The sequence below is a fragment of the Martes martes genome, assembly GCF_963455335.1.
Source record: "Martes martes genome assembly, chromosome: X".
NCBI classification, from domain to species: Eukaryota; Metazoa; Chordata; class Mammalia; order Carnivora; family Mustelidae; genus Martes; species Martes martes.
In genome coordinates, this window is record NC_137897.1 from 103,143,900 (window position 1) to 103,160,890 (window position 16,991).

At 39.4% G+C, this 16,991-nt stretch overlaps 1 protein-coding gene across 1 annotated transcript in view; it reads right to left on the reverse strand.

Annotated features, from left to right (window-relative positions):
• Positions 1-443: 443 nt before the first annotated feature.
• LOC308337478 (olfactory receptor 5AP2-like) overlaps positions 444-16,991 on the reverse strand; it is a gene marked incomplete at both ends in the record, with an annotated part of 56,174 nt that continues 39,626 nt past the window's right edge. Inside the window, one exon of the mRNA XM_080795574.1 lies at positions 444-1,418. Within this exon, the coding sequence (XP_080651700.1) occupies positions 444-1,418 (975 nt within the window). The remainder of the gene's footprint in view (positions 1,419-16,991) is intronic.

The window sequence follows — 16,991 nt, forward strand, 5'->3', positions numbered from 1 at the left end:
GATTGTGAGAGCAAGCCCCAAGTCTGGCTCCAGCTCAGCTGGGAGTCAGCTTGAAGATTTTCTCCCTCTGCCCTTCCCCCTACTCACTCACATGTGTTCTCTCTCTCCCAAATAAATAAATCTTTAAAAGGGGGGACAACTTGCCTTAAAGTGAAAGAGTGTAATGTAATAGAAAGGGAGTTTCAGAGTCAGTGCTGAATTGAAATTCAAGTTCCACTGCATACAAGCTATGTGACCTTGGGCAAATAACCAAAGCTCTCAGGGTCTCAGAGTCCTCATCTATAAGATGAAGATAATAATACTTGACTTCCAGAGTTATGAAGAGGATTCAAGGCATAATCTATTTAAAATTCCTAGAATAATGCCTGAGATATGATGAGTGGCCAAATAGATGTCTCCTCCCTCTCCTTCTCTTTATTACCTTTTCTTTACCACATTTGATATCATGTAAATCTGAGTGTGGGGAGGGAGAATTGTGAGCCCTTCTTGAGAACACCCCCAAATGTTTCCTTTACATCTTTATTCCTCAGACTGTAGATCATGGGGTTAAGCATGGGGATGACCACTGTGTAGAATATAGAGACCAGCCTGTCTCTGCCTAGTAAGTACTCAGAGGATGGGCGCAAGTAAATGAATGCTGTGGTTCCATAGTACAGGCTGACAGCGGTCAGGTGGGAAGCACAAGTAGAGAATGTCTTGTGTTTTCCCTGGGCTGAGGGTATTCTGATGATAGCCAAGAAGACACATGCATAGGAGACTAGGATGATTATCAGGGACACAGACACATTGAAGGAACCACAGGCAAAGAGGAGAAGTTGGAGGATCCGTGTGTCAGAGCAAGAGAGTTTTAAAAGGGGAGGGATATCGCAGAAATAGTGAGTGATGACATGGGATTTACAGAAGGTCAGAGAAAAGATTGTGCTTGTGAGAAGCACCATGTTCATCAGGCCCACTGCATAGCTGGCAGCCACTAGCTGCAAACAGAACCTTGGGGACATAATGATATGGTAGAGCAGAGGGTTGCAGATGGCCACATAGCGGTCATAGGCCATGGAAGCCAAGAGGAAGAACTCAGTGACAGCAAAGATCACAAAGCAGCTTGTCTGTATTGCACAACCAGAGAAGGAGATTGTCTGGCAACCAGAGAAAAACCCCATCAACATTTTTGGAACTGTGACTGAAGAATAACAGAAGTCAATAAAAGATAGGTTGCTGAGGAAGAAATACATGGGAGTGTGGAGTCGAAGGCTGACCACAATGAGGGCAAGGAGGCCCAGATTTCCCACAGTTGTGATTACATAGATCAGGAAGAAGAGGGCAAAGAATATAGGCTGAAGCTGAGGATCATCAGTGAGGCCCACGAGGAAGAATTCACTCAACTTGCTGTCATTGCCTGCACCTGTTAGGCCACTACAGATCTGTAAAGGGAACGCACATGACAATAGTGAGACATGTATGGCTCAAGTCCTTAAACAGAGACCAGTGGGGTCTGGTCCTGGCTACCTAGGACATAAACATGCTGGATGTGTCGACTATGGCTTCATTCTGCCTTACTCATCTCTTGCCATCCTCCAATCTATTGGATATAAGGTTTAAAGGCAAGAAGATGGAATCTGGAGCCAGAAAAATGGGTCTGAATCTCAACCTGGCTGCTATCATCTCTGTGATCTTGGGCTAGTATCTTAACCGGAGTTTTCTCTGTAAGTGGGATAAAACATCAACCTTGTAAGACTGGTTGTAAAAACTAAAAGTGATGGTGGATGTATGTACAATGTCTAGCAAGGCATGAAAAGAGTAAGTACTTAATGAATTCTAATTTCCTTCCTCCTTCTACACCCTTCTTTTTAACACTGAACCTGTTCTCAGCCAAAGCTTAACTTGAGCATAAAGTCCAGGACAGAAATCTTAAACATGGGAACAACTCTAAAAACTTATTATTTTTTTCATTATCAGTTGTGTGTTTGAGGAACAGCAGGGGATGACTGGAGTGGGGATATCAAACAATGTAATATAAAGGTAAGAGGGCTCTAGGGTCAATTATATTGGTTAGAATCCAATTCTATGACATGCTAGCTGTGTGACCTTGGGTTTAACCTATCTGAGACTCAGTTTCCTTATCTTTAAGATGAGAGTACCAAATACTTCTTACTTCATTAATTCACTGTGAAGATTAAATAAGATAATTCATGTAAAGCACCTAGCTCACAATAAGCATATGGTAAATATTAGCTATTATTATGATTGGAGGAATCTCCTGGTAGGACTGTTCGAACCACACACAAGCCTCTTTCAGATTGTCCCACTTGCACCCTCCAAAGTATCCCTTCCTAACTGAGCTCCTATTACTAATCATTGTATTGAATTCTCCAGTGTGTGTGTTGCAGCAGTAAAAAGGGTAAGAGCTACCACTTTTATCTAATGATTTAAAGATGGAGAAACCCAGAAACCAGGGTCTCTAAAGGGAAAGCAAATTGCCAATAGTTTCCCAGAGATTTGGTATAAATGCTAGAACTGGGACCCAGGTGAACTGTTTACATTATTCCTCCCACTTGGGAGAGATAACAGCCTCTGACCCCTCCTTTTTCAGAAATATGGCATCCATGTCCTTATCAGAACATAGAGGGCTGTTTCGACCATAGCTCTTTGAGAAATCAGAATGTTGAATTCTTTTTAGGGCCATTTCTATCTTTTCTCTTAATCAGGGAGATTGCCAATGTCTAGGTGTATTTTTTTTTTTCATTTAATTGATTGATTATGTTCAGTTTGCCAGCATATAGCAGATCATAAGTTTTTGATGTAGTGTTCAACAATTCATTAGCTGCATATAACACCCAGTGTTGATCACAACACATCCTCCTTAATCCCCATCACCCAGTTATTCCATCTCCCCACCTCCTTCCCTTCTGTAAACCTCAGTTTGCCTAACTGTATTTTAATACTGTTTTTCTTAAGAGCTGGGATAGTGAAGGACCATATTTAGCACTGCACAGAGGATTTACATGATTGGATTTAGAGTCAGAACTCATGGGTTTGAATTCTGACTTGGTATTATTTTAGCTCTACAGGCTTAAGCAAGTCCTTTCTGAATCACAAGAATTTTATCTATAAAATGGGAACAATGGCACTTGTTTTAATGATTCTCACAGGATTGCTGCAAAGATCCAATGAGAGTATGTAGGAAAATACTTGTAAAGTGTGAATATAGTCAGGGTCAATACTCAGAAAGCATGCAATGGGAAAACCAAATCAAGTTTTTAAAACTTGTTTGACAATTATTAAATTGCTCCTCTGGAGCCTGCTCCTCCCTGAAACTTGCCCTGGCACCTTGGTTTTCACAACACTGACCTCCATCTTCTTGTGAGCTCCAAGTCAGACCCTGAAAGAGAAAACTAGATTAACCTCTGGCAACTTGTAAGTAAATGTCTAATGCCCTTCTGCCACTCTCAGGCTGTGCCTGCCTGCTTATAACTGGTGTTCCACTAGAGTCACCTTTATGGCCATCTTTGGGAACTGAAGTTTCCACAATATATAGTATTGGTTGTTAAGTTTTTATATTAATAAAATTTATGTAATATTTTATATTATTATTTTTATATGATAATGACTATATTAATAGCTACCAATAATAAAGCACCTAATAAGTGTCACACATTATACTGGATGATTAATATGAGTTATTTTACTTAATCTTCTCAAAAACCCTAGGAAATAACTATTATCATTCCCATCTTACAAACCAGGCAACAGAGGCTGGGAGCACTGCAATGCTTTGTTCAAGATCTCATATCGGGTTAAATGGCAGAATCTATATTTAAATATATGTCTACAATATTCTAATGCTGTATCAATATATCTAATGTTGTATCAATTCTGTTTTCTCAAAATGTACAGCCATACAATTAAATATTATTGAAGTTTTTTCAGGGGATTTATAAACCTATTCTTTCTTTGTTATTATGCTAATCTTTGAAATAATGAAAATGATTTCTCTTAATTTTACAAATGACGAATCCAAGCTACAAAGAAGTTAGGCAGATTGTTCTTGGGCATGCATGCATTTATTTATTCAACTAATATTCATTGGGTGCTTGGTGTGTTCCAGGCAACGTGATAGGCGCTAGGGGTAATCTCATGGACTTTACAACCTAAAGGAAGATGTGAGCAGTAAACAAACTAATTAAAAATATTAATAAAATTATGAAGAAACTACTACAAGCTAATGAAATAGAAAGAGCTCGGGTGGGGCGCCTGGGTGGCTCAGTGGGTTAAAGCCTCTGCCTTCGGCTCGGGTCATGATCCCAGGGTCCTGGGATCGAGCTCCGCATCGGGCTCTCCGCTCCGTGGAGAGCCTGCTTTCTCCTCGCTCTCTGCCTGCCTCTCTGCCTACTTGTGATCTGTCAAATAAATAAATAAAATCTTAAAAAAAAAAAAAAGAAAGAAAGAGCTCAGGGTTTGGAGGGGCAACATTAGGTAGAGTGGAAGGGAAAGCTTCTCTAAGGAGCTGACTTTAAATCCTGGAATCTGAGTGAAGTGGAGCTAGCCGTACAAAGATCCAGAGTACACACACAGACAGTTAGTGATATCGTCAGGAACAGAGCCAATTTCCCCGAAATTCTACCCAGGGCTACTCTCCCCAGTTCGAAGTAAGAACCAAGTAGAAGCTGATTAGGAATGACGAGTAAACTTTTATCAAACTTTTATCTACAAGCATCCCTGTCCTTTACCACCCACCTTTTTCTTTGTATGCCTCTAGAAGTCACACGTTTTCACCACTTTTCTGTTTCCGTACTCATCCAAAGTGCTTCAGGCCAGCATCAGTTGTTGGGCTCTTTCCAGATGTTCCCTGAACAGGCACAGAAAAACTCATGTGCCCACAACAGTAAAGCCTCTGGAACTAAGCTTCAAGTTATACTCCCTTTCCCAACTCCCTTTTCAAGCTTGGCCATTTCTGTGTAATTGGCAGAATCATTAATATAGCAAAGTTTCAGCCTTCTTGACTGTTCTCCTGAGATGCTGAGAAAAGTAAGCCAAGGGGCTGAGAAGCTGTGACGTCCAAAATGGCCATTCCCAATGGGTTATTTTCACTGACTCACACTGAGAGTTTGGGGACCTTTAGTCACCACTGAGAAGCTTTGGGAACAATTGGAAGAGTTAAATTGACGATGAGATACATTGTGTTACAAACTTTTTAATGTAAAATATATGCTTAGTCATATTAAAAAGTCTTGGCCACAATTAAAATACCAGTTTTTTCCCCAAACATAGGGATTCTAGGAACTATGGATAAATGACCAATACAGAAGATGTTAGTAAGAATGTATTTCTTATTTTATGATCTGTCATATCATCTTGTTTAATCAATCTTTATCCTGATTATAAACTATAAATCACTTTTAAACATCAACAAATTACTTAATTAGTTTTTACACGGTCAATAAAGCCTCTGATTGCCATTCAGTGTTCTAATAAAATACTCTTGTACTTAAGATGTATGTGGTGGTCAGCTGCCTTGTACCATACTTTTTCACTTTTTATTAAACCATGCTTGAGTTGTGAAAGACTGGTTTCTATGCATTTGTCTTATTTTTTCCATTCAATAAATGTTTATCAAACATCTATCATGTCCTGTCATTGTGTTAGGAATTAGAAATACAAAATCAATTGCAAATTAATAATATCCCTAGATACACTTCCTCCTCACTCCCCAGTACATCACACCTGTGAGTGTGTTCACACACACACAAATATAGTCTCTCATTTGGAAAGCAAAAACAGCCTCAATCTCCTTTGGTGCTGGGTCATTAGCAGCTTTTATAGAAAATACAAGTTATTATGCATTTTAAGGCATAAAGCTATTGATTTTAAAGCAAGGAAATTGTTTAAAAAGTAGACTTTATAAAGTCTTTCATGGGCAGATTCATTTAATTCTGTTGCTTGGCTATACAGAATTTTGTAATGACTTTAAATAGAGAAATTATTCCTTTTTTTCAAGTTAGGTTGTAGTACATTAGGTGATATTGGAACCAGTTTATGAGCTTCTGCTATGGTATGATGGGCTGACTCTACGTATTGAAGAACACCATCCCCAAATTTAATTATCCCGGGGCACCATCACTGCATAGGATAAAATGAGTCATTTTGTTCATCACAACTGCAGCCTTTGCGGAAATGTAGGTTATAGGATATCAACTTACTACTCATTAATGCTCAGGGATGGATAAGGTATTGTGCCAGCAGACCAAAGTGGTGCCCAAATGTTTTCATCTAGAAACCTGTATCTCTTTCCCATGTTGTGATATATTAATGGGGATGTCTTTATCCATTGTCACTGCCTGTAGACATTTGAATAACCCAGATGCAATGCCTGTCTCATCCACTACTGATTCCTCAAGCTCTGAGGAGCAATCAGAGGTTTGGAGCAAAATTCTGATGGTGCCATAAAGTGTCTACTTCATAAGGATTCAAATGATGTAATCAGTGCAGTCCCTGCTTTTATTCTCATAGGTATTTACTAGTGAGTAATATGTCATCCCAAACTATTTGATGGGGCAATGAAGTAAAATAGTCCTCCAAATTGTGAGGGTTGTGGATTTATGCCTAGCTGAAAGGATTCCCATCTTCATAATATCAAAGCAGGTGACCTTTCTGACGGTAATTTGTTTATCCATCTGTGCTATGCATTTTGAAAGGACGTGAGGAACAGGCTTGATGATACCCAAATGTGTTTCCCCCTTTTGTATTATGGTATTTATGGCTTGATGGAGGAGTCATCTATCCTGGTGACAGATCCTGGGGGATGTTCTTTCACTGGTCTACAGTGAATGAAGGCAGAAGATCCATCTTCATGGAGCCTGGAATATGGTGAGTTTCACTATTCTCCTTAAAATGAGTGTCCCCCGACCCCACCTTAGTTATGATGTCATCCTGGCCATTTGTTGTCCCAAATGAAAATTTCTCTAACTTCTCCCTGGTTTCTGAATGTGTACTGTGTAGCTCAAAAGTTAGTTTCATGCTACATATTTTTAAAATTTCTTTTCAGTGTTCCAGAATTCATTGTTTATGCACCATACCCAGTGCTCCATGCAATAGTGCCCTCCATAATACCCACCACCAGGCTTACCCAACCGCCCCTCCCCTCCAAAACCCTCAGTTTGTTTCTCAGAGTCCACAGTCTCTGATGGTTCATCTCCCCCTCCAATTTCCCCCAACTCACTTCTCTCGATCTCCCAATGTCCTCCATGTTACTCCTTATGTTCCACAAATAAGCAAAACCATATGATAATTGACTCTCTCAGCTTGACTTATTTCACGTAGCATAAGTTCTTCCAGTCCTGTCCATGTTGATACAAAAGTTGGGTATTCATCCTTTCTGATGGGGGCATAATGTTCTGTTGTATATATGGGCCATAACTTCTTTATCCATTCGTCTGTTGAAGGGCAACTTGGCTCTTTCCACAGTTTGGTGACTGTGGCCATTGCTACTACGAACTTTGGGGTACAAATGGCCCTTCTTTTCACTATATCTGTATCTTTGGGGTAAATACCCAAATAGTGAAATTGCAGGGTCATAGGGAAGCTCTATTTTTAATTTCTTAAGGAATCTCCACACTGTTTTCCGAGGTGGCTGCACCAACTTGCATTTCCACCAACAGTGTAAGAGGGTTCCCCTTTCTCCACATCCTCTCCAACACTTGTTTTCTGTCCTGTAGATTTTGGCCATTCTGACTGGTGTAAGGTGGTATCTCAATATGGTTTTGATTTGAATTTCCCTGATGACTAGTGATGATGAACATTTTCATGTGTCTGTTAGCCATTTGTATGTCTTCATTGGAGAAGTGTCTGCTCATGTCTTTTGCCCATTTTTTGATATGATTATCCGTTTTTTGAGTGTTGAGTTTGAGGATTTCTTTATAGATCTTGGATATCAGCCCTTTGTCTGTGGTGTCATTTGCAAATATCTTCTCCCATTCCGTGGGTTGCCTCTTTGTTTTGTTGACTGTTTCCTTTGCTATGCAGAAGATTTTGATCTTGATGAGGTCCCAAAAGTTCATTTTTGCTTTTGTTTCCTTTGCCTTTGGAGACATGTCTTGAAAGAAGTTGCTGTGGCTGATGTCGAAGAGGTTACTATGTTCTCCTCTAGGATTTTGATAGATTTCTGCCTCATGTGGAGGTCTTTTATGCATTTTGAGTTTATCTTTATGTATGGTGTAAGAGAATGGTCGAGTTTCATTCTTCTATACATAGCTGTCCAATTTTCCCAGCACCATTTATTGAAGAGACTGTCTTTTTTCCACTGTATATTTTTTCCTGCTTTGTCAAAGATTATTTGACCATAAAATTGAGGGCCCATATCTGGGCTCTCTACTCTGTTCCACTGGTCTATGTGTCTGTTTTTGTACCACTACCATGCTACATATTTTTAAAGGAGTAATTGAGTCAGTTAGTATAAGGAAATGTGCTAAATTCAATCACAAAATTTCATGTTATTACAAGTCTATAGGGTAGCTACTATATTTATTTCTATTTTACAGATGGAGAAAGTGAAGCTCAGAGAAAGGAAATGCTCTTCTCAGAATCACATAGATGATATGTACTAATATTACCCAGGTCCTTCTGACTCTACAGTCTAGAAATCAATTTCTGCCATAGCACCTTGAAATCATCTTTTAAAATCCTTATTTGATAATCTGCTCATCCCTTTACTTAAAATCTAATGTTTTTCAATATTAGTTGCACATTAAAATCACCTGGGAGCTTAAAATGTATCATACCCAGATGTCATTCTCAGATTCTGATTTAACTGGTCTGAGGTGGGGCATGTGTAATCGTATTTTTAAAAAACTTCCCAAGTGACTGCAATTTATTACTAGCGTTGAAAACTACAAATTTAGAACTTTGTGCTGTGTTCCTTCTCCTGTTTCCTGATTATAAAGAGCATACTCAACCCTAGTTGATTCTTCACAGGGTCTGAGAAAGACTTCAGAGATTTCACTCAATACAAAAATTAGGGAAAGCTCTTTACACAGTGGTCAGAGACCACTGCCTTCAGATCTTCATAATTTTTTCCTTATCTATAGAATCTTGACTGCCACTGAAACAGTGAGCTGCGATCTTGGATAAACCCAAGGAATCTTATGAAGGCATTTCAGGAGCAACTGCAGACACCATTTGCATCCCTTCCCCACCAGGAGATCTAGACAGACACATCCTTGATCATAATTCTCAAAGCTATGGAGTACTTTTACTGAGGGGTGCTCTTTCTCTTTTATACAACAAACTTTCACTGAACACCTGTATGTTGCAAGAACTGTTAGTGGCTCTCAATTAGAGTGATACTTCCCTTTTAAAGAGCACTTGGAATTATGTGGAAAAAATTTTTAAAGATTTTATTCATTTATTCGACAGAGACTGAGAGCACACAGAGGGAGAGTGAGAGGGAGAAGCAGACTCTTTGCCAATCAGGGATCCTGATGTGGGGCTCAATCCCACATGACCCAAGCCGAAGACAGCTGCCCAACTGAATGAGCCACCCAGGCACCCTATGTGGAAGATTTTTTGATTGTGAAAATAATTAAGAAATAGATATTAAGTCATAGGTAGCGAGGGATGCTAAATGTTCTATTATAATTAAAAGAGTCTTGTGTGATTCTCATAACAAGAATCTTCAAACTCCAAATACACCTTTGTTGAGAAATAACATATAATCCAGGTCTGAGATCCAACTTCTTGCCCTTTTGATGTCAGTGGCTATGATCACCATCATCCTGTTCCTACTGAGACTTTTTAAAGGACTTACAGTCAATTTGTCTGTCAGCAACAATCAAGCCCTTAAGGTACACTGAAGCTTCAACAGGCACTATGTAAAAAGAAAAGAAGACAATCTTCAACAACAGAAAACTCATAATCTTGTTAGAGAGACAAAATATATATTTTTGAATAAGATTTACAGACATTCTTCCAAACAACATGCTAATCAGTAAATATATCAAGCCAAAAGTAGGATGGCGCAATGAAAAGGATATGATCTTCAGAGTCACACAGAATTTGTTTCAAATTCTATTCTCAAAGTTTTATTTTTTATTATTTATTTATTTATTTATTTGACAGACAGAGATCACAAGTAGGCAGAGAGGCAGGCAGAGAGAGAGGAGGAAGCAGGCTCCCTGCTGAGCAGAGAGCCTGATGCAGGGCTCCATCCCAGGATGCTGGGATCATGACCTGAGCTGAAGGCAGAGGCTTTAACCCACTGAGCCACCCAGGCGCCCCTCAAAGTTTTATTTTTGTATGATATTGGGCATGGTACTCAACATCTCTGAGTATCAGTTTTCTAACCCTTAAACTGGGCTTTTTTACCTTGCAGTGTTTAAATCAGTATTATAAATAATTGTCTATACAGCACTTGTAACATAGAAAGTGCTCAGTAAACAGCATTCTCTATCATCAAGAACATTATATAATGAAAAGTATTTGAACAATATTATCAGCCAACTGGAACTAACTGTATTAATAGAACACTCCCCTCAACAATAGCAGAATACATTTAGCAAGACAGACCACACCTTGGGTCATCCAGCAAACCATAACACATTTGAAAATAATTGAAGTCATATAAAGTATGGTCTCTGACCATAACTGATTTAAACTAGAAGGGAATAACAAAAAAATAACCAAAAAAAATCCAATCACTTGGAAATTGAACCACCTAAATAATTCATGGATCATGGAAAAAATCTCAAAGAAAATGAGAAATTATTTGAAATGGAATGAAAATGAAAATGCAACATAAAATTTGTGGATTTCAGTTAAAGTAGTTTTAGAAAGAAAAGTTATAGCATTAAAAGCACGTATAAGAAAATAAGAAAGGTCTCAAATCAATTATGTAAGTATTTGACTTAGGAAATTACTAAAAGAATAACAAATTAGGCCAAAAGCAAGTAAAGGGAAGGAAATAATAAAAAGCATAAATCAATGATTTTTTTAAAGAGAGGAAGAAAATAAATGAAACCAAAGCTTGTTCTTTGAAAATAAGTAATAAAATTGATAATTGCCTAGCAATATTGAAAGGAAAAAGAAGAGAAAATACAAATTGCCAATATCAGTAATGAGAGGATGTTACTATAAACCCTGCAGATATTAAAAAGAAAATAAGGAAATACATTAGGCAATTCTACACATAGAAATTCGACAACTTAGATGAAGTCAGCAACACCTCAAAATCCAAATTAACAGAACTCACTGAAGATTAGATGACCTGAATAGTTCTACAGAATTTGATTTTGTAGTTAAAAATCTGAAAAATACACCTTGAGGCCCAGATCAATTTTACCAAATAATTAAAGAAGTTACAATACCAATCTATTCCAGATTATAGCAGTAAAGTCTTTCTGACTTACTTTATGATACCAACATTACCCGAATACCAAAACCAAAGATAGTGCAAAAAATAAATAAAGAAAGAAAAATAAAAAAGGAAAATAGAAGATAACTCCAAACCAATATCTCTCACGAACATAGAGGCAAAAAACCCTAGCATAATATTTAAAAATTGAAACCAGCAATGTAAATAAAGCAACACAACCAATAGGGATTAATCCAGGAATGCTAAACCGGTTCAATATTCAAAAATCAACCAAATTGATCAATATAATCCATTTTAACTGTCTAAAGAAGAAAAAAACCTACATGATGATATCAATAGATACAGAAATTACTTGAAAAAATAAAACATCCATTCATGATTTTTTAATTTTTTTTCTCCCCATAGCACATACCCTCCCCAATGTCCATCACCCAGCCACCCCATTCCTCCCACCACCCTCCCCTCCAGCAACCTTCTGTTTGTTTCCTGAGATTAAGAGTCTCTTATGGTTTGTCTCTCTCTCTCTGGTTTCACCTTTTTTTTCATTTTCCCCTCCCTTCCCCTATGATGTCTTGTTTCTCAAATTCTTTGTACCAGTGAGATTATATGATAATTGCCTTTCTCGGATTGACTTACTTCACTTAGCATAATACCCTCTAGTCCCATCCACATCGTTGCTAATGGCAATATTGCATTTTTTGATGGCTGCATAGTATTCCATTGTATATATATACCACATCTTCTTTAACTATTCATCTGTTGATGGACATCTAGGCTCTTTCCATAGTTTGGCTATTGTGGACATTGCTGCTATAAACATTTGGGTGCACATGTCCCTTCAGATCACTACATTTGTATCTTTAGGGTAAATACCCAGTAGTGTGATTGCTGGGTTGTAGAGTAGCTCTATTTTCAACTTTTTGAGGAACCTCCATACTGTTTTCCAGGGTGACTGCACCAGCTTGCATTCCCACCAACAATGTAAGATGGTTCCCCTTTCTCCACATCCTCGCCAACACCTGTCTTTTCCTGACTGATTAATTTTAGACATTCTGACTTGTGTCAGGTGGTATCTCACTGTGCTTTTGATTTGTATTTCCCTGATGCCAAGTGATGTTGAGCACTTTTTCATGTGTCTGTTGGGCATCTGGATGTCTTCTTTGCAGAAATGTCTGTTCATGTCCTCTGCCCATTTCTTGATTGGATTATTTGTTCTTTGGGTGTTGAGTTTGATAAGTTCTTTATAGATTTTGGATACTAGCCCTTTATCTGATATGTCATTTGCAAATATCTTCTCCCATTCTTTCAGTTGCTTTTGGTTTTATTGATTATTGTCTTTGCTGTGCAAAAGCTTTTGATCTTGATGAAGTCCCAATAATTCATTTTTTGCCCTTGCTTCCCTTGCCTTTGGCGATGTTTCTAGGAAGAAGTTGCTGTGGCTGAGGTCCAAGAGGCTGCTGCCTGTGTTCTCCTCAAGGATTTTGATGGATTCCTTTCTCACATTGAGGTCTTTCATCCATTTTGAGTCTATTTTTGTGTATGGTGTAAGGAAATGGTCCAGTTTCATTCTTCTGCATGTGGCTGTCCAATTTTCCCAACACCATTTGTTGAAGAGACTGTCTTTTTTTTATTGGACATTCTTTCCTGCTTTGTCAAAAATTAGTTGACCATAGAGTTGAGGATCCATTTCTGGGCTCTCTATTCTGTTCCATTGATCTATGTGTCTGTTTTTGTGCCAGTACCATACTGTCTTGATGATTATAGCTTTGTAATAGAGCTCAAAGTCTGGAATTGTGATTCTGCCAACTTTGGCTTTCTTCTCCAACATTCCTCTGGCTATTTCCATTCATGGTGTAAAAAAAAAAAAAATACTCTAGGGACACCTGGGTGGCTTGGTTGGTTAAGTGTCTGCCTTCACATCAGGTCATGATCCCAGGGTCCTGGGATCTAGTCCCTGATTGGGTTCCTTGCTCAGCAGGGAGCCTCCTTCTCCCTCTGCCTACTGCTCCCTCTGCTTGTGCTCTCTCTCTCTCTCCCTCTCTCTCTCTGGCAAATAAATAAATAAAAGGAAATTTCTTAACCTGATAAGAAGCATCTATGAAAAAATCTATGGCTAATATCATTATGGTGAAGAATTGAATGCTTTCCCTCTAAAATCAGGAACAAGGCAAGGATATCTACTTTCACAACTCCTATTCAACATCGTATTAAAAGTTCTAGTTGACAGAGTAAGATAAGAAATATAAGGAACTCATATTGGAAAGGGAGAAATAGTCCCCACTTATAGACAGTATGATTATCTACTTATAAAATCTCAGGAATGTACAATGAAGACTTCTTAGAACTAATAAATGAGTTTAGCAAGGTCACTGGATTTGGGTCGGTACCCAAGACGTAATTGTATTTTTAAATTCGAGCAATGAAGGGCACCTGGGTGGCGCATTTGGCTGAGTGACTGAGTCTTGATTTTGACTCAGGTCATGATCTCAGTGTCCTAAGATTGAGCCCTGTGTAGGATTCCATGCACAACATGGAATCTGCTGGAGATTCTCTTTCCCTCTCTCTCTTCCCCTCCATCTCATGTTCTCTCTCTCATGCACATGGGAGATAATACATTAAATAAATAAATAATAAATCTTTAAAAAGTAAATTCAAGAAGTGTAGGAGCAACGGAGCACAAAATCGGGACTTTTAAAAAGTCTGCTCCACTGGGAGACATCGATCCAGGGGCTAAACCGGGGGGAAACCCAGGCGGGGTCAGCATAACCCCAGGCCCTGCGGGTCACAGAAGGACCGGGGGTGTCTGAGGGCCATGGAGCTCGCAGGTATTGGAGCGGGGAAGCCGGCTACAGCGACAGAGCCGAGGACTGAGCTCTCATCCCAGTGTTACCTTGTGCCGGTTGCAGGCTGGGTGGGCTCGGAGTGCGGCCGGAGGCCACGGAGAAGAAAGCGACCGGGCGCTTTTCTCCAGGTTCCAGCAATTGACTGCTTTCCTCAAGGCGCGACCGCAGGCCAGGGAGGTGGGGCGGTTGGGCGCTTTTCTCTGGGGGCGCACTGAGGAGCGGAACCCCAAGCTCTCGGCTCCTCCGGGCCAAGAGATTGGGAGGCCGCCATCTTCATTCCCGTCCTCCGGAACTCTACGGAAAGCGCTCAGGGAACAAAAGCTCCCGAAAGCAAACCCGAGCGGATTACTTAGCCCGGCCCCTGGCAAGGGCGGTGCAATTCCGCCTGCGGCAAAGACACTTGAGAATCACTACAACAGGCCCCTCCCCAGAAGATCAACAAGAAACCCATCCAAAACCAACTTCAGTCACCAAGAACAGCGGAATTCCACAGCAGGAGAAAGCAAATCTTATCTGGACAAAATGACAAGGCGGAAAAACTCACCTCAAAAAAAAGAACAAGAGGCCGTACCGAAGGCTGGAGACCTAATCAATACGGACATTGGTAACATGACAGATCTAGAGTTCAGAATGACAATTCTCAAGGTTCTAGCCAGGCTCAAAAAAGGCATAGAAGATATTAGAGAAACCCTCTCCGGAGAGATAAAAGCCCTTTCTGGAGAAATAAAAGAACTAAAATCTAACCAAGTTGAAATTAAAAAAAGCTATTAATGAGGTGCAATCAAAAATGGAAACTCTCACCGCTAGGATAAATGAGGCAGAAGAAAGAATTAGTGACATAGAAGACCAAATGACAGAGAATAAAGAAGCTAAGCAAAAGAGAGACAAACAAATACTGGACCACGAGGAGAGAATTTGAGAGATAAGCGACACCATAAGATGACACAACATTAGAATAATTGGGATTCCAGAAGAAGAAGAAAAAGAGAGGGGAGCAGAAGGTATATTGGAGACAATTATTGGAGAGAATTTCCCTAATATGGCAAAGTAAACAAACATCAAAATCCAGGAGATGCTAAGAACGCCCCTCAAAATCAATAAAAATAGGTCCACACCTCGTCACCTGATAGTAAAATTTACAAGTCTTAGTGACAAAGAGAAAATCCTGAAAGCAGCCCGGGAAAAGAAGTCTGTAACATACAAGGGTAAAAACATTAGATTGGCAGTGGACCTATCCACAGAGACCTGGCAGGCCAGAAAGAACTGGCATGATATATTCAGAGCACTAAACGCGAAAAACATGCAGCCAAGAATACTATATCCGGCTAGGCTATCACTGAAAATAGAAGGAGAGATAAAGAGCTTCCAAGACAAACAAAAGCTGAAAGAATTTGCAAACACCAAACCAGCTCTACAGGAAATATTGAAAGGGGTCCTCTAAGCAAAGAGAGACCCTAAAAGTAGTAGATCAGAAAAAAACAGAGACAATATACAGTAACAGTCACCTTACAGGCAATAAAATGGCAATAAATTCATATCTCTCAATAGTTACCCTGAAGGTTAATGGGCTAAGTGCCCCAATCAAAAGACACAGGGTATCAGAATGGATAAAAAAACAAAACCCATCAATATGCTGCCTATAAGAAATTCATTTTAGACCCGAAGACACCTCCAGATTTAAAGTGAGGCGCTGGAAAACAATGTACCATGCTAATGGACATCAGAAGGAAGCTGGGGTGGCAATCCTTATATCAGATCAATTAGATTTTAAGCCAAAGACTATAATAAGAGATGAGGAAGGACACTATATCATACTCAAAGGGTCTGTCCAACAAGAAGACCTAACAATCTTAAATATCTATGCCCCTAACATGGGAGCAGCCAAATATATAAACCAATTAATAACAAAATCAAAGAAATACATCGACAGTAATACAATAATAGCAGGGGACTTTAATACTCCTCTCACTGAAATGGACAGATCATCTAAGCAAAAGATCAACAAAGAAATAAAGGCCTTAAATGACACACTGGACCAGATGGACATCACAGATATCTTCAGAACATTCCATCCCAAAGCAACAGAATATACATTCCTCTCTAGTGCACATGGAACATTCTCCAGAATAGACCACATCCTGGGTCATAAATCAGGTCTCAATCGGTACCAAAAGATTGAGATCATTCCCTGCATATTTTCAGACCACAATGCTCTGAAGCTAGAACTCAATCACAGGAGGAAATTTGGAAAGAACGCAAATACATGGAGACTAAACAGCATCCTTCTAAAAAATGAATGGGTCAACCAGGAAATTAAAGAAGAATTGAAAAAATTCATGGAAACAAATGATAATGAAAACACAACGTTTCAAAATCTGTGGGACACAACAAAGGCAGTCCTGAGAGGAAAATATATAGCGGTGCAAGCCTTTCTCAAGAAACAAGAAAGGTCTCAAATACACAACCTAACCCTACACCTGAAGGAGCTGGAGAGAGAACAACAAAGAAAGCCTAAACCCAGGAGGAGAAGAGAAATCAGAAAGATCAGAGCAGAAATCAATGAAATGACCCTGCAATTGCACTGCTGGGTATTTACCCCAAAGATACAGATGTAGTGAAAAGAAGGGCCATCTGTACCCCAATGTTTATAGCAGCAATGGCCACGGTCGCCAAACTGTGGAAAGAACCAAGATGCCCTTCAACGGATGAATGGATAAGGAAGATGTGGTCCATATACACTATGGAGTATTATGCCTCCATCAGAAAGGACGAATACCCAACTTTTGTAG